The sequence below is a fragment of the Fusarium proliferatum genome, assembly GCF_900067095.1.
Source record: "Fusarium proliferatum ET1 genome assembly, contig: FPRO_scaffold003, whole genome shotgun sequence".
Classification (NCBI taxonomy): Eukaryota; Fungi; Ascomycota; class Sordariomycetes; order Hypocreales; family Nectriaceae; genus Fusarium; species Fusarium proliferatum.
Genome location: NW_022194792.1, coordinates 706,975 through 726,783, shown reverse-complemented (window position 1 = coordinate 726,783; position 19,809 = coordinate 706,975). Strand labels below are relative to the sequence as shown.

Below are 19,809 nucleotides of genomic sequence, written 5' to 3'. Positions count from 1 at the left end.
GAGAGGGGAAAGATCGACAGCTGTGTATAATATGAGACTATAGTATCTATGATATCAGTAAATTTAGAATGGAGGAGCAAGCATAGAGCTTCTTCGACTTTCCAAAATCTACAGCAGGGGCAACGTATTTCAAGTCACGTCGGCGAGTGAAGCATCTTCGAGACTTAGCCCTCAACCGCAGCTATTCCTTCATCATCTCGGACCAACTTGGCTTGATTGTAAGCATCATCATCTGTTGGCAATTGCAGATTGACTGATGCAATCCGAGCTGCGCTGACCTCCAAATCACCATCACCTTCCAATGCTAGCACATGACCACCAGAGTCTCTGGTCGCCGCCAAGAAGTGTAAATGATCGCCTGCGACGCTGATGCCCTGCATGAAAGCAGGCGATCTGAACCCAATGATCGTACCCTTGATGTCGTGGAACCTATGCGAAGCCTGTCGCTTTCCAAGCTCGGCAAGACTTTCGCCTGGTGATTGCTGTCCTCCGACAGTCCGTACAGTGACTGATTTGAATGTACCCTCAATTCTGTAGACCAGATAGTGATTGTTCGTCGCAGGAAGAAGCTGAGACAGAGTCTCCGTGAAGGAATCCTTGCTCGGTAATGGTTTCGAAGCAGTAATGCTCGGTTTAAAATCCGTGATCATCGCAAAAGGTGCCGTCCGTTCAGCGCACGCATCTTTGTCAAGAGCATTCACAGAGCCATCAGGCTTCATATCATAAATAATCCCATCAAGAATGATCATTTCGCCAACCATGTGTCGAAAGGTGCCAAGGCCATGATCGCCATGTGTGACGAGTTCCGAAAGGGTGACTCCTGTCTCGGCGACCCCATCCATGAGGGCTGAGACAACCGAATATTGGAAGAGGTGATTGGATGGCATTTTGGTGGGTGATGTGAGATGCGAGATGGTGTTGAGTGAGTGAGAGGCACAGCTTGTCCTTGATTGACAAAGTTGCACGAATGCGGGGTCTGAACAGCCCAATCAAATGTCGATTTCTGGATCAGGACGTCATCAGAAATGAAGGCGATGACAGTAACTTCAAGTCACTAAATAGAATACGACTTTTCGCTTTATCTTTCAAATCCAAACATGTAACTGCCGGGTTAAACAGTCTTAGAATAGCAAGCATTGCGAGAAAGCTTGTTGTTCAATAGCCACTACTGGTTTGATCAGACCAACTCGCTCGTTCATCGCGGTCTAAAATGAGGTTTCAGCTGCTTACTGCCTGCCACGTACTAGTGCCCTCGTGTTCTGTTCTGAGTTTTGACAGGCAGCTTTTCTTCTCAGCCGACCAAAAGGCAACAGCAATTGCTTCTCTTTCTGGGCAAACCTTACAATCTCGAGATCTTCCTGCCAGACGGCTTCCTAGTGAAGCGCTGGCCTGCACACGATTGATCCTCAGCATCTGCGGTACATGGGCACACCGAATGCAAGGGAGATCTGCCCGTGACACGGCAAAAAGCGGTATGGTGGCTACTTAGTTGCGGGTTGCCGGGCGGGCCGACTAGCTCATGCATCTAGTGGCACGCTGAGCCGTTTCCCCAGCCAAACCGCGATGGTTCAGCTCGCCACAATATGCCCAATTCTCAATATTGCTGCGCCGAAGTGAGGGGAAACCAATGGCAGGAATGTGATATGTTCACTTTTGTAAGACTGCATATGATACTGTGTCGAGAGCGGGGGTTCTGTTGACCGACAATGGGTATAAAAAAGATGGCTTGCTCAATCAAGGGCACTGGCTCTTTGTCTTTGGATTTCGACAGCTTTCGAAGTTCAGTTCCTACCTTTTTGTTCAGAGAAACACTGCATATTCTATTTTTAACTTGGCGAAAATGGCTAAACGTGCAGAGCATCTCCCGGCGATGCCGCCTCAGGACCCTTCATTGCAGGTTCCAAGTGGTCTGCGGGTTGCTTACGCTAAGCATCTTCTTGATAAGCATCTCCGTAGCCTACGATTCGAACTGAACGATGGTGTCAGTCGAAATGAACCCCTTCCCGCAATCGGCCATGCACCATATCACGGACATGAAGATCCCCTGGAGCATCTCTCCGAGTACAAGGGTCGTGTTGCCATCGTTGGTGCGGGCGCCACAGGCTTGTACCTTGCTATGATGCTCAAGTATCTCAAGATATCCAATGTGGATATCTATGAAGCTTCAGACAGGATCGGTGGCCGCGTGTATACGTATAACTTTGACAAGGAAAATGCATCTCCTCATAACTACTACGACATTGGCGCTATGCGCATCCCCGAGATTGATGCCATGCAATCGTTAGTTCGCCAGTCTTTACCTGACCAGTGTACTAAATTATCATAGAACACTTACCCTGATCGAGGAGCTGAAGCTTCCGAAAACGAAGTATGTTCTTGATGCTGGTTGCGAGCCTCAGATGCACTGGTACTCTAACACCGAATCGCCCGAGTAAGAAGACCTCCCTTTTATTCTAAGGTGAAGAATACTGACTTTTAATAGCGGCAAGCCATACGATGAGCGAATGAATGAGATTATAAAGGGTCTTGGGTCAAACTGGGACGAGAAGTTTGAGGAATGGGTCAAAACTGGCAAGGACAACCATTCAACCAGAGGCTGGCTTATGTTCACCGACCCGAAGTAAGTACCGTGCTGAACGTCTTTCACATCTGCTAACCTCCCCTCCAAGATGGACCTATGACCAGACTGAAGAAGCCGAGTCTGCTTCTACGTAAGTCAACCACCTGTGATCTAGTGACACCATCTAATACTAACACCATGAAGCTCTACTGGTCTATTCGAGCAGTCATTCGTTGAATCTCTATGCGACTTCAGCGATTTCCAGGCCACGGCTGGTAAGCCTTGGTGGCGTCTTGAGGGCGGCATGACAATCGTCACCGAAAAGATGAACCAATGTATCGAAGATCCTAAGTGGGCTCCTCACAACCCTGTCTCTCTGAAGGTCACGAAGAACACACCTGTCGTAGCTATGTCAGAGAACCATCAGGAAAATAAGATCGAAGTGACTATCAATGGAGCTGAGGGCAACAAGACTGAGGCATACGACATGGTCTTCAACACCACCGCCATGGGTCCTCTCCAGCGCATGGACATCTCGGGCCTCGTCCCCGGTTTTGGGCTACCCCAGACCCAGAGAAACATTCTCACCGGTATCCGAGCTCTCAGCTACGATCGATCCTGCAAGGTCGCAGTCAAGTTCAAGAGCCGCTGGTGGAAGAATATGTACAAAGCTTCAACGAACGGCAGCACTTTCGGCGGTGTATCGGGCTCTGATCTGCCAAGCAGCAACATCGTCTACCCATCTTGGGACGATGGTGATGATACATCTGCTGTGCTCATGACGTCTTATACCTGGGCTCAAGATGCTACGCGAATGGGCTCTCTGATTCCTGATTACACAAAGCAGAAGCCGCATATCGATGATGCTGTTGTTACTCAGTGCTTCCAAGATCTCGTCAAGCTTTGGGGAGGGAGTACGGATCCCAAAATTACGGTTGACTTTTTGAGGAACGAGTATCTTGAGCACCATGCTTTCGCTTGGTCTCACGATCCCTACACCGGCGGCGCTTTCGCCCTTTTCGGCCCTGGTCAATTCAGTTATATCTACCCTGAGTTTCAGCAGCTCCTCTGCGATGGAAAGTTCGCTATCTGCGGCGAGGCTCTTAGCCCTCATCACGCATGGATCTCTGGATCCTTGGATAGCGGATACCTTACCATGCTGAGATGGTTAATCCATCTTGAGGATAACGATAGAGCTGATGCTTTGAAGAAGGCGTGGTTTGGACGCGGAAAGGGTGAGCATACTGCTGAGTATGATGGAAAGTTGATGAGATGGACGGTTGAGTTGAGCCAGCAGGCGGCTAAGAGGACTCGAAAGAAGCACTTCTAAGACTGTTGCGGCCTGGCTCTATAGAAGCTTCGTGATGTGACGCGATCGTTTTTAATTGGCTACGTGCGCTCAGACGGAACACAACGAAGGGGGAGAACCTCAAGCATGTTAGTTGCATCAAACTTGAGATTTCCTTATACATCTGGGTTTACTTAAGACGGAAGCAATAAAATCTGAATTATCGTGTTCATCTGAAATCGCTTCTGTCCAAGTATTCGCCATCCGTAATGGCTAGTGATATCTTATGGCGGTTGAGTTCTAGCTGGATCCGATCTGTCTCGGCCTTTAACAGCCGTATTCCAAAATTCGACCATACTAAAATGTCCGAAGGCATCGTTGCAGCCCAAAACCACTTGGAGAATGACGCCTGGAATTTTTGGCCGCATTGGGATTGGATCTCGGCTTGACACATTCCTCATGCCTCATGACCCGTCCCGATATGACTGTGCAATGTACTACGTATTGTTTCAAAAAGTGACATAAATGACCAGTAAAATGAAAGGAAAGTATCATAAAATAAGATAAAATTAAACATGGAATTGTCTCTATATTAGCTTACAGATCTCTCTATATGTTGCACCGCTATCTTTGTAAAATATGAGAAAAGGGCCATCACTGACATCAGTGACGTTAGCGGGATTGCTAGTTCCTAGACTAATCGAAGACAGCCAAAACTGGATCTCGAGTATCTAATCGGCCCAGTCTAGTCCGTTCCTCTATGCTGGAATGGGCTGGAACACATTTGAGTAACGTAACGGAACAAATTTTGTAATAGTGCTATGAGTGGCAAGTCTGATTGTACATAAATTCGCCCTGGAAGCGCAACCTAGATCATACATAAACTTGGAAGATGAACTGAGAATTGACTAAAGTATAGTATCTCTTCACCTTACCATCACCACTGCATACCCTCGGCAAGATAAGAAATGAAACTGACTTCTTTCTTCCAATTCGCGGCACTCGTCGCAGCCTCTCTCTCCGAGCTATCACAAGCCAAAGCCTTTACCCCTCGTGGTTTCACAACCCCCAAGCGTAAAGAGCTATGGCAGCCAGAAGTCGGCACACCATGGCAGATCATCCTCTCCGAGGTCATCAAAGTCCCCAAAGCAGGTGTTAGCTCTATGACACCAGATGTGCCTATCTGGGATATGGATCTCTTCGAAAACTCCAAGAGCACGATAACCGCTATGCAGAAAGGCGGCAAAAAAGTCATCTGCTATTTCAGTGCTGGTTCCTGGGAGAACTGGCGGAAAGACAAAGACAGCTTTCCAAAGAAAGACCTCGGTAAGGTCATGGATGGTTGGCCCGATGAGAGATGGGTAAATATTAGCAGTGTTGCTGTGAGAGCTATCATGGCGCAGCGAATCAAGCTGGCGGCTGAGAAGGGATGTGATGCTATCGATCCTGATAACATGGATGGATACGTAAGTTACCGACGCAACGATTAAAGAAGTCCACTAATCACCAATGTAGCAAAACGACAACGGTCTCGGCCTCACTGAGGAAGACACCATCTCATATGTCAAGTTCCTCTCCGCAGAAGCAGCCAAGTACAACATGGTCATGGGTATGAAGAACGGTGGAGACGTCGCAGAAGAGGTTCTTCCATATGTTGCCTTCTGTATCAACGAATCTTGCATCCAATATTCGGAGTGCGACCTGTATCAGCCCTACATCGACGCCGGAAAGCCAGTCTTTAACATTGAGTACCCCAAGGGTGCACCAAATGTGAAGGCTAAGGACAAGAAGAAGATTTGTTCTACTAGTGGTGCGGCGGAAGGATCCGATGATTTCAGTAAGGTTATCAAAAAGATGAATCTGGATAAATGGGTCTTGTATTGCTAAGGACTATAGGAGTACTCAGCACTATCAGATATTTGCTTTTACGTTCTCTCTTGCTCCGAGTCCAACTACTCTCTTATGAAGTATGAAAGGTCTTTCCGAATGAAGACCTTTGAACAGCTTTCGGTGACATGTAGACACAAAATAGCAGGCCCAAATATTGATGGCAGGACGCAGAGGAAGTCATAGTATGTATTTTAATGTCGTCAAGACAGATGATAACTATATACGCATAACATATGGCTCAGAAGCCAGCATTGAATGGCATGGCAGCTTAGTTGGTACCACTGCATCCAACAAAGTTGTTGCCGGAAGCACCAGTGTGAGTAATGGCACCAGCATACTCGCAGTTGGTGTTGATGACAACACGGTCAGCACCGGGAGAGCCTGGAAACACGTCAGAAATGATCTTGAGTTGTCGCTGCTTCTGAACTCACCACCCGTGTAAACGCCACCACTCTTGATGGGGAACTCTTGGTAGGGACCGTCGACAGGAAAGTCAAAGCCCTCGTAGTTGTTGTAAGTGTGAGGGTAGGTAGAGCTGCCAGCAGTGTCGTCGTTCTGGTAGTACTGGCAAGCAGCGTTGGCAGCAGCGCGGACTTGGGAGGCGGAGTAGTTTGTGCTACCACAAGTAGTGGCGGACTGACGGCTCTCAATGGGGCTGGCGACAGCCAGGCTGACAAGAGCAGCAAGAGAAGCGATAGACTAAGAAATGAATCAGCATTGTTCTTGCTTGGGCGTCTATTTGGAGGTATGGTGTACCTTGAAGAAGAGCATCTTGTCAATGATTATACAACAACCAACGATGGATGAGAGCGTGTAGGAATAGTTACATCATTGATAGAGCCCTCTCACAGATTTTATAGTTGATCATGTCTATGTCCTGTCTATACTCGGAACACCAAACATATCAGTCCATCGAAACCTCGGTGTCCCAAAACATGTAGATCTTCAGAGAGAGAGGCAGGTGGATGAACGCATGAGTCCGATTGGCCGCATGATTGACTTAGTTTCGAGATAGTATCACCACCTGCTTAATTCGGATGTAGGTCCGGTAGATGGGCAGATGTAGCTGGCCAGTCACATCAAAATCCCGCACCGAGAGCGGGTCGCGATCGGCATATAATTGTCTCAGCCAGCGCCCATGTGTTGCTCTTATCGCAATCATTGGAGCCCTTTTGTAGTTCATCCTCGGAAATCGGATGTGATACGCCGTGTTAGCGCCAATCGTCTATCTTGTAATTCCGCTTCTTGTCGCAATCCCTTCATCCTGCATTCATTTCATGCTCTCTCTCCTTCGTTTCTCATCTCTCTCATACATCTCCGCACGGAAAATGACCGACCTTACAAAATTACTGAGCGACAGTTCTGTGTCAGCTCAACAAGCTGCTGAAAAACTTGCGAGCCCTTGTCTAGAGGCTATCACGAAGAATGAAGACACTGCAAAGATTGAGGGGGAGTTTGACAGCCTTTGGTCTTCGGTGCTCTCCGCTGCCGAGCAGACCCCCCATGACAAGCAAGGGAAGCTAGTGGAAACCTTGCATGCGATAAAGAGCATTCCGCAATCTGCAGAGACAGCCAAGAAGGTTGTCGTTTGGGGTGAGGAGAAGCGCTGGGATGAGCTACCCATGTTTGGGGGCAAGGCACGCGAGCAGCTCGACATCGGTAAGCTCCGCTCTCCGACAATCATGAACACTTGCTGACTCTGATAAGCACACGGAAAGTCTGATGAAGCCTTTGTCAATATCAACGGCTTCTTTGCGCGCGCAACTGCTGCTGGGGTCGATGACCTTAGCCTCTTCGCCATTTGGACCTTACGCGAAGCGCTTGAGGACCCTGCCGCTGATAAGATCTCGGAGACGTCGACCAAGCTGTTGAAGGCCTCTTCTGTTTGGTTCATCTACGCCGCCGATGCTCTTGCTAAGGCGAGCAAGGATGGAAAGCAGTTCGACGGCAAAGTCGCCAAACCGGGTGCTAGCCTGGCCGAGTTTAAGGACGAGGCCGGATGGAGGGGCTTCAATAATGACAGATGGAAGGTCTGGCTGGATCGGTTGTCGACTTTGAAGGAAGCAGATGTCCCGGAGGATACCAAATCTTTGGTGGTTCAAGCGCTGAATGGTGTAACAAAGGCTTAGGTGAAGATGCCCTCTAATTAAAACAATACATCGATGTACGATTGACCGTTTGCTGAGATTTGTTTCCTTGTTTTGATTCGTCGATATCAGCCAATGAGAAAACCTACGCCATGTTATGATATCCGCAGCCTGATTCTGTTTCAACCTGCAGGCAATGTCAGCCGCACATCGAAACCCCTCATTCATTTCACCATACTCACCATTGAATTGATAAGCGATTGAAAATGGCTCTAGCCATACGAGAGGCCTCTGGGCTGAAAGCAGATATTCGTCTGGCCCAGGCGGTATCTGAATTCGAAGCCGAGCTCACAACTGAACAAAAGGTCGCCTTCAGAGCCTCGCGAACGGCCGCGACAAGCACGGCACCAACAATGTCAGACGTTATGCGCCTCACAGCAGAGATGGACCTCAAAGCAACGAGCAAGCATGGTCGAATACGATGTTTTGGGCCGCGATTAACCAACATGCTCCAGGCTATTCAGCAGTTTGCAGCCCTAGGAGATATCGTGGTCGGCGGATCCCAGAACCTCATCGCATGCGGAGTCTGGTCTGTGGCGAGAATGACTGTTTATGTGAGAAAAAGCAGTGGCACTTCTATCTGATCCTTATTAATGACCTTTTTAGGTAATCACAGGATACCTGACTCATTTGGAAAAGCTCTCTGTCCTATTTATGGCCGTTGGCCGGAACGCACCTCGATATCAAGCCATGGCTGCCATTTATCCAAAGTCCAAGAACTTACAGCGCTATCTTTGCGAATACTTTATCGTTGTCACCAAGATCTGCCATCAGACCATTCAGTGGGCACAAAAGTCTGCCGTCGGTCGCCTTTCGTCATCCATCAGAGATCCTGATATGAAAGGCTTCCAAGCAGACCTTGACACATGGTCCGCCTCTATCAAAGAAGAGGCTGATCTGTTGCTGAGTCAGGGCATCCAAGAAGAAGCTAAAGAGAATGCGACATTCCGCTCAATAGTGTCGAGTCGCTCCAAATATCTTCAACACCGTCAAAAGATCAACGAAAGCATTCGTTTTCTCGATGCCTGCTCACAGCACGATTATCGAACCACGTGGAAACAGACTCGCAAGCGTGGAACAACTCGCATTCTGCCCTCATACACCCAATATCAGAAATGGAAAAATGCTCAGACTGCGGGTGACTCAATTCTTTTCCGTGGTAAACTAGGTGCTGGTAAATCTGTTCTTCTTGCTAATATTGTCGATGATCTAAACCTTCTTCAAAACTCCATTACGCTATACTTCTTTGCCCGCCATGACGTCCCCGACTCTCTGAGCTCAAGAACCATATTTGGGTCTCTGGTTCGGCAGCTTTTAGAAGTTTTCGTCTACGACAGCAAATTCGAGCACATATTTTCGGAGTCTGTATCTCGACTAGACTTAGACGACATTGTCAAAATTTTGGCAACCATGCCATCACATGATAGGCATGTGTCCGTCGTAATTGACGGGCTCGATGAATGCTCCATGGAGGAGCAACAGGTTGTCCTGCGCAGCCTATCTGCCATCAAGTCCAAGGGCTACAAGATCTGCATATCAGTCAGGACTCCTACCGAAAGCTCAGTATGGAAAGATCAATGTTTCGAATTTCAGGAGTCTATCCCAGAGGAGAATCAAGATATATCCGACTTCGTGCACGCTGAAGTAGACAACAGAGTACGAAATGAACGACTGGTCACCCTCGACCCCCTGCTTGTTCAAGACATCAAGCAGGAGCTCATTGATGGGGCATGCGGAATGTAAGTACTCATAAGGCTGGAATCGCTTTCTTTTCTAACTTACTGTGCTTTCTAAAGGTTCCTGTGGGTTTCTCTGCAACTTGATTCCATATGCTCCGAAATATCGGATACAGCGATCCGGGAAGCAATCCGAGACCTTCCACGGGATCTCACGCAAACATACGAACGGAACCTACTGAAAGCGAGCTCAGGTGACTCAAAGGGCCATCATATTAGAATCTTCACATTACTGGTGGGCGCTAGAGAGCCATTGACAACGGAACAGCTACGTGAAGCTGTTAGCGTCAAAGTAGGACAAACCGCATGGAACCCACAGCAGCATATCAGCAGCATCCATGCTGCCTTACAGTTCTGTGGCAGTCTCGTTATGGTCGACGAGGAAGATGATTCAGTTACATTCATCCACCATAGTGCTCGAAGTTTCTGCCTCAACTCGCCCAGAAATGCAGCAGAATGGACCTTTACCGAGAAGGCCGCGAACCTCTTTATGGCTGAGACATTAGTCACGTATCTCAGCTATAATATCTTCGACACCAGGTTGTCCAGGAATGTCGCTCCCAAGATCAGTGCGAACAAGATGCCCGAGACGGTTGCTTTGAGCACTCTGAGCAATCATCAAGCCGGCCAGAGTGTTGCAAATAAGTTCTTCCGGCTAAAGTCCAAGCTCAAACGAGATATTGGCCCTACACTTGCTCAAGTCAGCACAGGTTACCAAGTTAACAATACGCACCAATTCTTCTTGCTCCCATATGCCAAAGATTACTGGATAAGGCATACATCACAATTGGAGAGTCTTCCTTCGCTGCCAAATTGGTATCATCTTCTAGATCATCCCGAGTTTGGTATTGATTTTGACGATTACCATGAAGCTGCAGGGAAATTCCACCATATCGTATTCCATAGGACTGTATCCTTGAACCCGAATTTGCTTCCGATTCTTCCAAGTCAAATCACCCTTTGGGCAGTGTCCAATGGTCATATACTTCTGCTTAAATACGATCTTACTAAAGGTCGTGGGTTACGAAAGCTCCAAGCTTTTGTGAAGCTCTGGGTTCTTTTGATGCAGCTCTCGCAAAACAACACTTTGAATCAGCTAGACTACCATCTAGTTAAGTGGTTGTGTCTCCTATTCATTCGTCTGGGTATAAAATCCCGGATTAAAACTCGGCTGTTGAGCCAGCTTTCGGCCTTTGACACCTGCTTTGTTGATTATGCTTGGGAGGCTATACGTTCATTTGATGCTGAAGCATTCGCCTTTCTCCTTGATCGTTTCACCGTCGAAGATGCTCAGCACTTTAGAAGCAACACGAAGCTCATAGAGTGGGCAGTAGCATCTGGTAGCGTTGATATGCTGCGCCTCCTGATAGGATTCGGCTTGGCCAAAGATTCCTTCATTAATGGTCGTGCCATGTCTCAAGCGTTGAGACTCAACTCTCCAGATGAACTCAAAGTTCGCATGGTGTATTACTTGTTTGGCGTTGGTATTGACTTTGATGCTTTGACCGAACACGAGCTTTACGGAAGCCTCAAACTATTTTGCACTTACGTCAGTCCTAAAGAAGTATCTCGGATCCTTCGGGGACTCTTTTCTTTGCAAAGCAGAAAAACCGGCCCAAAAGCAGATATTCTATTGGTCATGGCTTGTGCGTCGGGCGACTACGAAGTGGTTGAGGCTTTATTACATTGCCTGGCTAATCCCAATGCGAAGACTCTATCTGGAAGAAGCTGCCTTGATATGGCCCTGCACAGTCCATCTCCAGACCGAGTGAGACTCATATGGAGACTCGTCAAGTCTGGGGCACAGGCAACTACTGAAACCGTGGATCGAGCGATTGAGTTGCGATACTGGGGACTTGCATTGCATTTCATATGGAAAATAGGACCTCGTGAATCGCATCCTTATTTCCACTCAGTTATGACTGGCGATTCGCCTTCGATCATCGATTCATTCCTTCCGGGAACTGCGGCCGGACATGAAGCATATACGCATATATCACAGCCATGCCAGTTACCTATCGTTCAAACATCTGACTGGGCACAGTGGCAGTTTTACTTCGGGCCTCCTGTTGTCGAAAATGGAGTTTGGACAAAAACCAATGTTGAAGAATCCTACCGCCTTAGCCAGTATGTCCGGTCCCGATTCAGATTGGACAATGCACCCGGCGGCGCACGTTCCTATGACCCAAGAAGTCGCTTTAGCGCTTTGATGAGTCCTGGCATACCGCCATTCGAAATAGATTTAAAAGGTCGGGTGAAGGATCAGGCTATATGCTTGAGACTCACCATTCCGAGCAGTTTCGTGGTTATTGGAGAAATGAACAGAAGATTTCAATCGGCGTCAGACAGCTTTTCGCTGTCGGATACAGACGAAAATTCCGCAATGATGAAAAACTATGACAATTATTGTCCGACATGGGATAGTATGAATCGGTGCGATGGATTAGGTACCTGGTTACTCCCAGATTCATTCTGGGATACCGACAAGGTTCGACAGCTAATTGAACAACGTCGATTGTTAGCACACATTCAATTCGACAATGTTCATTGGGCCTTAAATATCTTGCGAAAAAGCCTCTCTTTGTTCTTGAACCTACCACCTTTCTCAATACTAGATACCTTTGACAATGAGTTCCCTCCAGTTCACATTCCAACAAAGCCTCATGAACGCCTATGGTTTCCAGAGGGTTTCCCGTCGGATATTGCCCACATGAGCCTCCGAATTCAATGGCTCAGGACCTTAGCTGTCATGTACCACAAAGGGCTGCTGAAAAATACCACTATTCCTCTAGAGATATTTATCGAGATGGATAGCATGAGGGACATCGTGCCCGGGCACTACAGTATGCTCAAAGACACCGAGGCCGCTCTTCACGGTGATGGATTTATGCCCGAGGCCCTCGAAGCCGCCTTTCTGGGTCCTGAGGGTGCGAGGGTTCTGAAAAGATTGATCAGTCAGAATAGTCAATGGAGACTACAAATCAGTTCCTGGATTAGAAGAGTGGACACCTCAGTATTCATGTGGTCCATGGGCGAGAATGCGCCTTTATCGTTCACAAGAGCATTTACATCACTTCGAGCGGTGGGCGCTTCTGATGGAGACATAGAGATGCTGGAGCGGTCACTAGATTTTGCGAGGGCGAAAGTACCGGAGCTAGAGTGACTATGTACCTGCTGTTTCTTGATCATAATTTCCCCTTCAACGGGAACACTGCCCAACGCGCCTTTGCCTTTGCATATTCCTTTCCATTCCCATCTTTTATGACCGCATAAGCCACGAATGAAGTTCCGTCATCTGATATCTCTCCCATACTCGCAGTGACCTGGATGACCTTGGGAACTCGTAGCAGTCGGAGATATTGAACTTCTCTGCCTTGAGTGGCGATCATACTTGTTTTAAGTCGAGCATATCAGGATTGGTCTCAGGTGAGCAAGTCCCAGCAACTTTGGTAGGGATCATGCCATCCCTCGCTAAGTTCAGGTTGTTTATACATTCACGTCATCCTCTTTGGGTGACATGCCTAGTCACAAGGCTCAGCGAAGCGCCCAGTCGCTTGGCTCTTCCTACGTTACCACACACGGGACATTTGATTGTGCGTCGGGGTTCCTTTCTGCAGGGGGCCGTTAGGCTGCACCTGGAGGCCTGAGTCGAGCCTTCGTCCGCAGTGGAACCTAGGCTGATTCTAGCCCACGCGCCACCCAACTCCATTGTCTCTGTGCATTCGCTGCCTACTTCGTCAATCATTCCTTTGATATTGGATCATTAAGACTGTCTCAAGCCATGGGTGACAAGATCTATTATTTCGCCAAATTCAACCTCCCAGCGCTCCTTTCCCTCGCGGAACAGCGTCGCGGCCAGCCATGCACCTGTGACATAACCCAGATGCCAAAATGCGGAAGCTTGAACTGGGTCATTTTTTTATGCTTCCAAGATGGGGTTGAATGGGTCTTCCGCTCTCCTAAGAGTGACTTTGATAGCTTCTACTCCGATGACACCGCCTCAAAAATTCTCGTCAGCGAAGCATCTACCTTGCTGTATCTCAAGGCAAACACCTCGGTTCCGGTTCCCCAGGTTTTCTCCTACAGGTTAGCGGTGTTTCTTATCCTTATGGTCTTGTTATTAATCTTTTCTAGCGGATCCAGCGACAATGACATCGGTATTCCATATATTCTCCAGAGCAAAGCCCTCGGCCGTTCTCTAGGATCGTATGCCTGGAGCCCGCCACGGTATCAAGTCCCAGGGCTCCAGCATCGTAGCCCGCCGATGCCCATCTCCGATGAGAGCCGAGGGAAAGTAATGAGACAACTTGGTGCCTTCATGTCAGAACTTTCCACGCACCGATTTGATAGGATTGGTTCTTTATTCCGAGATGCAGATGCGAGCTATGTTGTTGGTGAATGTCTCTCGCCGTCTCTTACGTGGCAAGAGAGAGACTCACTTGAGCTGGATCGCGGTCCATTCAACAATGAACACGACTATCTTGTTTCCCTCATCTCAGCATTCACCTCCCACGCTAAAGAGCTTTCGCTTACGCCTCATGTCTTTTTCGCGCCGGTTCCTGACATGGTGGATTACGACAGCTTATCAAGTTATCAGAAAGCTTCAAGGCGGTGGAATGACTTTGTGGCAATTGGCCAAAAGATTGAGCACAGTAAAAATATCCTCTTTTATTGCATTGCAGGGCAGCTTCTATCTGAAATGATAAATGACCTCACTTCAGATAGAGCAAGTAGCTTCACGATCTCCCATCCAGATCTTCATCTTGGTAATATCTACGTTGATGAAAACTTCAACATCACGTCTATCATCGACTGGAGTTCAGCGTCAACTGGCCCAGCATCTGAGATCCTCGCGGCTCCATCACTCGGTAGCTCAGCTGCCCCGCCATCAGCATACCTTACTACTGCCTACCGGTCAGGTTTCATCCAGGAAGCTAACAAAAGGACACAATCACTACCTGATGCGGTTCTCTGGAAGAGGTCAGAGATAATGTGGCATTTCACTCGGCTAACACGCTTACTTTCCAAAAATGACTATCAGCTTTTCGAAAGGCTGTTTGAACTCATATACAACAAGGACACCTTTGCGCATGGAAAAGAGAGGATTTTGGGACTCTTCTGGGAGCGCGCTGGTCGGGATTAAAACGTGAGGCTTCTGGCTAAACTTCAGGGGGATGATCTCTCGGCCGAAGAGCTACAGGAAAGGGAGCGAGCTTGCTTCCCCCCCAAGAGAACTGTGAACACGGATTCCATTTCTGTGGCGATTAAGTTAACGCTGATGTCTGAAATCAATCCAACATTTCTTGCTGATCGTAGATTGTGGAAGTGGGTTGAAGAAACTCGTGAGCAAGATGGACTCTAACACTTTACCGTTGTCTTCTCATATTGGCACTTCCTTAGCGAGGCAAAGTACTTGGCAGCATAAGAGTGCAATATTTCACAACTAATGACAGACACACCGTAAGTCCACAACCTGGGTATCTCTATGCTTTGGGAAGTTAGGATAGATGAGACAAGGATATTACCCATTGCACGGACAGTAATCCGACCGCAACGGGAATCTGTAGTCTTTCCATTGAAGATAGAAGAATATGTGATATTCTGCTGCACTGAAACCAAGGGAATTCATCGAGACCTGCCAGCCCAAAGCTGTTAAGAGATGTGTCTCTTGAGATTCTTTTACCGTTTTTCAGGGATGCCTAAGGACATAACACTATGATATGCCTTGGTTCTACGCTCTTCAAGTCCTATCACTTCATGTGGTGTGCTAGGGTCAAACCCTGTTTGTTTCTGTTGTATTAAAGTCTAGCTTCTCCTACTTCTTCAGCGTGCCTGCGATCTGGGGCTTAAGATACTTCGCAATGTAGTCATCGTTCTTCCAGCCCGACCAATCAGCCTTCTTCAAACCCCAAGAATCATCAAACTCCTGGATGCCCTGACGAGTATAATACCGGCCAACAATAACCCAGATGAACCAACTAGCCTTGACCTCAGGCAAATACTGCGACAAGCAGCTCACATATGTATTGGCAGTATTGTAGTCAGCGCCATTCATAGCTTGGCCAAACTCAGTCAGCATGACAGGAAAGACCTCAGCGACATTGGGATCGCTCTCGTTCATAGCCTGGAAGCCCTTGTTGTAGAGGTTGTAGCGAAGAGAAGAGCAGCTGGTTCCGCTGTTCTCGTAGTTGTGAATCTCAAGAACGAGTTTATCCTTGCCGTAGCCGACAAAGTCATCTCGGTTGAAGACCTCACCTCCTGGCTGGAGCTTCTCACCGGAGTAGAGAGGAGTAACATAGGTGTCATAGTTCATGCCGGAAATGACAATGATTGCATTTGGATCAGCCTCGTGGACTGCGTCAGCACCTTGGCGCATGTACTTGTAGAGGTCGCTCCAGTTGTATGACTTGTCACGGAGAGCGTTGTTGTTTGTAGGCTCACGGGGCTCGTTGCGCAGTGACTGTGTGATCTTGGCAGGCCACTTCTTGCTCTGTTTATAGTCAGTCTTAGAATATCAGGTACAGGAAGTAGCGAAGGAACATACGTGAGCAGCCATGTATTTTCCACCTCGAACCCAGTTGTCAACATTGAACTGGGTATCTCCCCACCAGGTGTTGCCATCTGTACCGCCGCAGCACCACTTAGCCTCGGAGATATGGTTGTCAAGGTCAATGTAGATCTGTTGACGGAGACACTCAGCAGCAATGGCGTCGTAGACCTAAAAGCTAATAAGTATTACGTCTATTCGTAGAGTGTTAATTAAACTTACCTCAAGACGTGTTGTCTGAGCGGTGAAAGAAGGGTTGTTCTTCAACACCTTCTGGAGAATAATGGTACCATTCTCCTTTCCAAGGCCTTCCTCAAAGGCTGTCTTGAGATCAACATCTTTACCATTGTTGGCATAGATCTGATCAACAAGCTCTGTGGCGAAGGTGAGACGAATAGCGTTCATGCCAATGCTCTTAATATCGGAGAGAACACCCTTGATAGATTGGTACTGCAGACCTTCAGGGACCATGACTTCACCGTGGCCGGGCCAGTTGGCACCAGCGAGGCTGATCTTGTCACCATTAGCGTTGACGATCCAACGACCCTCTGTTTTGAAAGGTCCATTAGGCCATGCTGCTACAGCATTGCCAATGAGGCAGCTGAGTGCCAGGAGAGGGCTAACGAATAGCTTCATGGTGGAGAAAGACGACGAGGCTGGGGATTTGATCCTGATTCGAAGGAATGAACTTGCATGAGGATCTCCGAGACCTTATACTTTTCCAATACGACACCAAGTTAAACTCAAAAACACCGACGTTCCGGAGCGGACCGAGCTTCTTGGCAATTTTCATCTCGAATTAGACGCGCAGCAACACCTGACGTATGTCCTCCTGAACTAATGGCATGAGCGACAGGGGTTCCAACCACCGAAAAGCTGGGGAAGACAGATATTCCCCCAATCCAGGGAAACAGGCTGTCGATCTTGACGCTATTCAGATGCTTGTCTCCCCCGCATGATAGACATCCAGCGTCGATGTGACCCTGTGCGCTTCGGCTCCGGTATCCCCGACCCCGCAAATTCCTGGTTAGAGATGCGGGGTGGCTATCACGAGTCTGAGTAGCGTGAGGGTCCCTCGGCATTGGAGGCGCTAGAATAGGAAATCTTGGAATTCGGAGCATTTGGTAGCGAGAATTTGATGGTGAGAGGTGCGGATGAACATGCGGAGATCTTTCCTGAATGGAGCCTGTAGTCAGGGTATTCGAGGATTAAAGCACGGGTGATGATCCGTTCAAGAATGTCAAGCCGATTAGCCCGCCTAACCCTCAACCTGGCAGCGATGTCTAGGTCACGGTTCTAGCCTTCTACTTTACACTTGGCAAATATTAATCTTTTCCGAAGATTCAAGGACAACATTGCCCTACAGCTACAGTAGACATGTGATGCCACGCCAAACCGACCTCTTTAGGGTAGGTAGCCATGATCCATGATAAACCGCATTGGCCAACTGAGTCGCGTTAGAACTGAGACGTACGTGCAGGAAACCACACATAACGACGGCAACTCAAGATTGGATGTCTGTTATGTATAGGATCGTCATTTTGATAGTCATCATTGCCTTTCAGGCATTGTGAATGGGCTCGGAATCCACGCCATCTAGGCAACTGTACTCTCGGGCTTCTGGCCCCAAACAACCTTCTGAGCAAAATATCCGTGATGCTTTCCGGAGCGAATCTCTCTTCGGAACTGGGCAACGTAAACAAGGATCTCTTCTCTCGTCCATCCAAGTGTATGTGCCATAAACAGAATGAAGCCTTCGCTGTCTGTCTCAAGACCATACTTGGAGTAAGCACCCATGCGCTTCTCAACAGGGTCAGTAGGCCAAGTTCCGACAGGATTCTGTCGCATCCATTAGCATTCCATCTCAAAAGTGTAGAGGGATTACTCACTCTAAAGTCGAATTCTTGGATGTTGATAAAACCGGCCTGTTCCATAGCCTTGCGCTGAGTACCGTCCTCAACGACACTGAAGCTCGTACCAATCTTCTTACCGCCCTCCTTGAAGAATTCACCCCAGTGACCCATAGCAGAGTTAGGAGCGACAGTGCCATCATCGCTGCTTACGTTGCAGGAAGCTTCGTGGCTTTCAATCCAGGCGCCGGGTTTGCAGACTCTGTAGGCTTCGGAGAAGAAGGCGTCCCAGTCTCGGACACTGCCCATCAGCCATCTCACGTGGATGTAATCGGCAAAATCGGACTTGAAGGTCCAATCGCGAGTGCAATCTTCGATCTCACTGGACTTTGGTTAGCGGAAGTATGGGAAAGGCAGATGGCACCAACAATTTGACGTTGGGAGGAACCCATGAGGGCTGAATCGGGGAGAGGTCGGTCCCGATGATCTCAGCGCCAGGGTATTGGTCGGCAAAATCACTAAATATCCGTTAGATAATGCAGGGAATTGAAGGGCGGGCGCTACTTACATAGCCCAGATACCAGTACCGGTTCCGATGTCGATAGCTTGCTGTAGAAGGGTGAGTACCTATTGGATAGGAGAGGCAGCACGTGAGCAACGTACATGAAGCTTCTCTTCCTTTAGGGGAGCCAGGTGAAGTTTATCTCCAAGGCCAAGGGTGAGGATATGGTGACTGACGACAGGTTAGATATTTAGGGATCAGGCTGTACTGTGAACTTACGTGAGGTCCATCAAATCATTTTGCTGCTCGTCATTGGAGGCCCTTCAAAATTGTCAGAAACGTGCAGATTTTCAATCGAGGTAATGTCAGTGTACCAATACTGAGCATTGCCCTGCTCGCTGTGGTAAGTACGACCATGGATGGTCCTGTATTCGAGGATGCTAGAGGTGATGGAAGCAGTGGATGAGGCGTTATCCGGGTCGAGGGTTGAGTCAGCATCGGAATTGTCATCATCCGCACCCTCAGCCTCAGCTTGTGCTTGTTCCTGTATTATCCAATAAGCATCCCAATCACATCTAGTTAGGTTCCTTCACACACCTCATTGACCTGTGCCCAATGTTGCGGGTCAAGAATAGGACCCGGCGTGGCAGCGGGTGGAGAGGGTGACTTGCTAGCGGTAGGGGAGCGGGATTTGCTGGCGCGTGGAGATCGTGATTTTGACTTGGTACGTGCAGCAGCGTCAGCTGAGGCCCGGCGCGTTGGCTCCGCCGTGTCAGACATTGTTCCGTCCACAAAGGAGATAAAAGTAGACAGATCTACAGTTAGAGTGCTACACAGTAATGAAAGCGGTAAAAGGAACAAGAAGAATATGAGGGATTAAAGATAGGGAATCGAGGGACTGATTCGTCTGGCAGGGTAGTACGGACTAAATACCACCCCGGGAATACCCATGGACGCGTAACTCTCACGATTGGCCTGGCAAGTTCTGAGAGCTTCCTAAATGGGAACATCCCTTGGGTCTAGACTCGTGGCACTGAAGGATGAAAGCCGCAGAAAAATGGCTATAAAAACGATGAATGGCAATTCTACGCAAGTCATGATCGACACTGATCCTCTTTACTGAAAAGTGTTCCAAGGACAACACAATACCTGGCTGGGAATGCGATTCATATTGTGCTTGTTCCAGGAATTGAAGACTGGGAGCTTGCGGCAGTGGGGTTCTTGGCTTCGGACAGCAGCCAGATCAGGCTAATAACTAGCCATTGAACAGGCCACGCAGCACCTGGAAA

At 48.3% G+C, this 19,809-nt stretch overlaps 9 protein-coding genes across 9 annotated transcripts; 5 read left to right on the top strand and 4 right to left on the bottom strand.

Annotated features, from left to right (window-relative positions):
* Positions 1–164: 164 nt before the first annotated feature.
* Positions 165–887, bottom strand: FPRO_06924 (uncharacterized protein; the record flags this gene model as incomplete). Its single annotated transcript, XM_031228109.1, has 1 exon — positions 165–887. One exon carries the CDS (start codon positions 885–887, stop codon positions 165–167), a length of 723 nt encoding a protein of 240 aa, XP_031078478.1.
* Positions 888–1,840: 953 nt separating this feature from the next.
* FPRO_06925 (uncharacterized protein) lies at positions 1,841–3,890 on the top strand (the record flags this gene model as incomplete). The annotated part of the gene is made up of 5 exons (XM_031228108.1): positions 1,841–2,280; positions 2,327–2,431; positions 2,483–2,620; positions 2,670–2,711; positions 2,765–3,890. The coding sequence occupies 5 exons, from the start codon at positions 1,841–1,843 to the stop codon at positions 3,888–3,890; spliced, it is 1,851 nt and encodes a 616-aa protein (XP_031078477.1).
* Positions 3,891–4,816: 926 nt separating this feature from the next.
* On the top strand, positions 4,817–5,735 carry FPRO_06926 (endo alpha-1,4 polygalactosaminidase precursor family protein; the record flags this gene model as incomplete). The annotated part of the gene is made up of 2 exons (XM_031228107.1): positions 4,817–5,314; positions 5,364–5,735. 2 exons carry the CDS (start codon positions 4,817–4,819, stop codon positions 5,733–5,735), a joined length of 870 nt encoding a protein of 289 aa, XP_031078476.1.
* A 271-nt stretch (positions 5,736–6,006) lies between these two features.
* FPRO_06927 (Guanyl-specific ribonuclease F1) lies at positions 6,007–6,509 on the bottom strand (the record flags this gene model as incomplete). The annotated part of the gene is made up of 3 exons (XM_031228105.1): positions 6,007–6,119; positions 6,170–6,437; positions 6,495–6,509. 3 exons carry the CDS (start codon positions 6,507–6,509, stop codon positions 6,007–6,009), a joined length of 396 nt encoding a protein of 131 aa, XP_031078475.1.
* A 557-nt stretch (positions 6,510–7,066) lies between these two features.
* Positions 7,067–7,867, top strand: FPRO_06928 (uncharacterized protein; the record flags this gene model as incomplete). The annotated part of the gene is made up of 2 exons (XM_031228104.1): positions 7,067–7,397; positions 7,446–7,867. The coding sequence occupies 2 exons, from the start codon at positions 7,067–7,069 to the stop codon at positions 7,865–7,867; spliced, it is 753 nt and encodes a 250-aa protein (XP_031078474.1).
* Positions 7,868–8,091: 224 nt separating this feature from the next.
* On the top strand, positions 8,092–12,784 carry FPRO_06929 (uncharacterized protein; the record flags this gene model as incomplete). The annotated part of the gene is made up of 3 exons (XM_031228103.1): positions 8,092–8,439; positions 8,492–9,624; positions 9,682–12,784. The coding sequence occupies 3 exons, from the start codon at positions 8,092–8,094 to the stop codon at positions 12,782–12,784; spliced, it is 4,584 nt and encodes a 1,527-aa protein (XP_031078473.1).
* A 618-nt stretch (positions 12,785–13,402) lies between these two features.
* Positions 13,403–14,764, top strand: FPRO_06930 (uncharacterized protein; the record flags this gene model as incomplete). Its single annotated transcript, XM_031228102.1, has 2 exons — positions 13,403–13,707; positions 13,756–14,764. The coding sequence occupies 2 exons, from the start codon at positions 13,403–13,405 to the stop codon at positions 14,762–14,764; spliced, it is 1,314 nt and encodes a 437-aa protein (XP_031078472.1).
* A 672-nt stretch (positions 14,765–15,436) lies between these two features.
* FPRO_06931 (uncharacterized protein) lies at positions 15,437–16,804 on the bottom strand (the record flags this gene model as incomplete). Its single annotated transcript, XM_031228101.1, has 3 exons — positions 15,437–16,111; positions 16,166–16,339; positions 16,391–16,804. 3 exons carry the CDS (start codon positions 16,802–16,804, stop codon positions 15,437–15,439), a joined length of 1,263 nt encoding a protein of 420 aa, XP_031078471.1.
* Positions 16,805–17,764: 960 nt separating this feature from the next.
* On the bottom strand, positions 17,765–19,300 carry FPRO_06932 (uncharacterized protein; the record flags this gene model as incomplete). Its single annotated transcript, XM_031228100.1, has 8 exons — positions 17,765–18,007; positions 18,058–18,400; positions 18,447–18,536; positions 18,587–18,627; positions 18,682–18,751; positions 18,800–18,841; positions 18,895–19,064; positions 19,118–19,300. The coding sequence occupies 8 exons, from the start codon at positions 19,298–19,300 to the stop codon at positions 17,765–17,767; spliced, it is 1,182 nt and encodes a 393-aa protein (XP_031078470.1).
* Between the last annotated feature and the right edge of the window lie 509 nt (positions 19,301–19,809).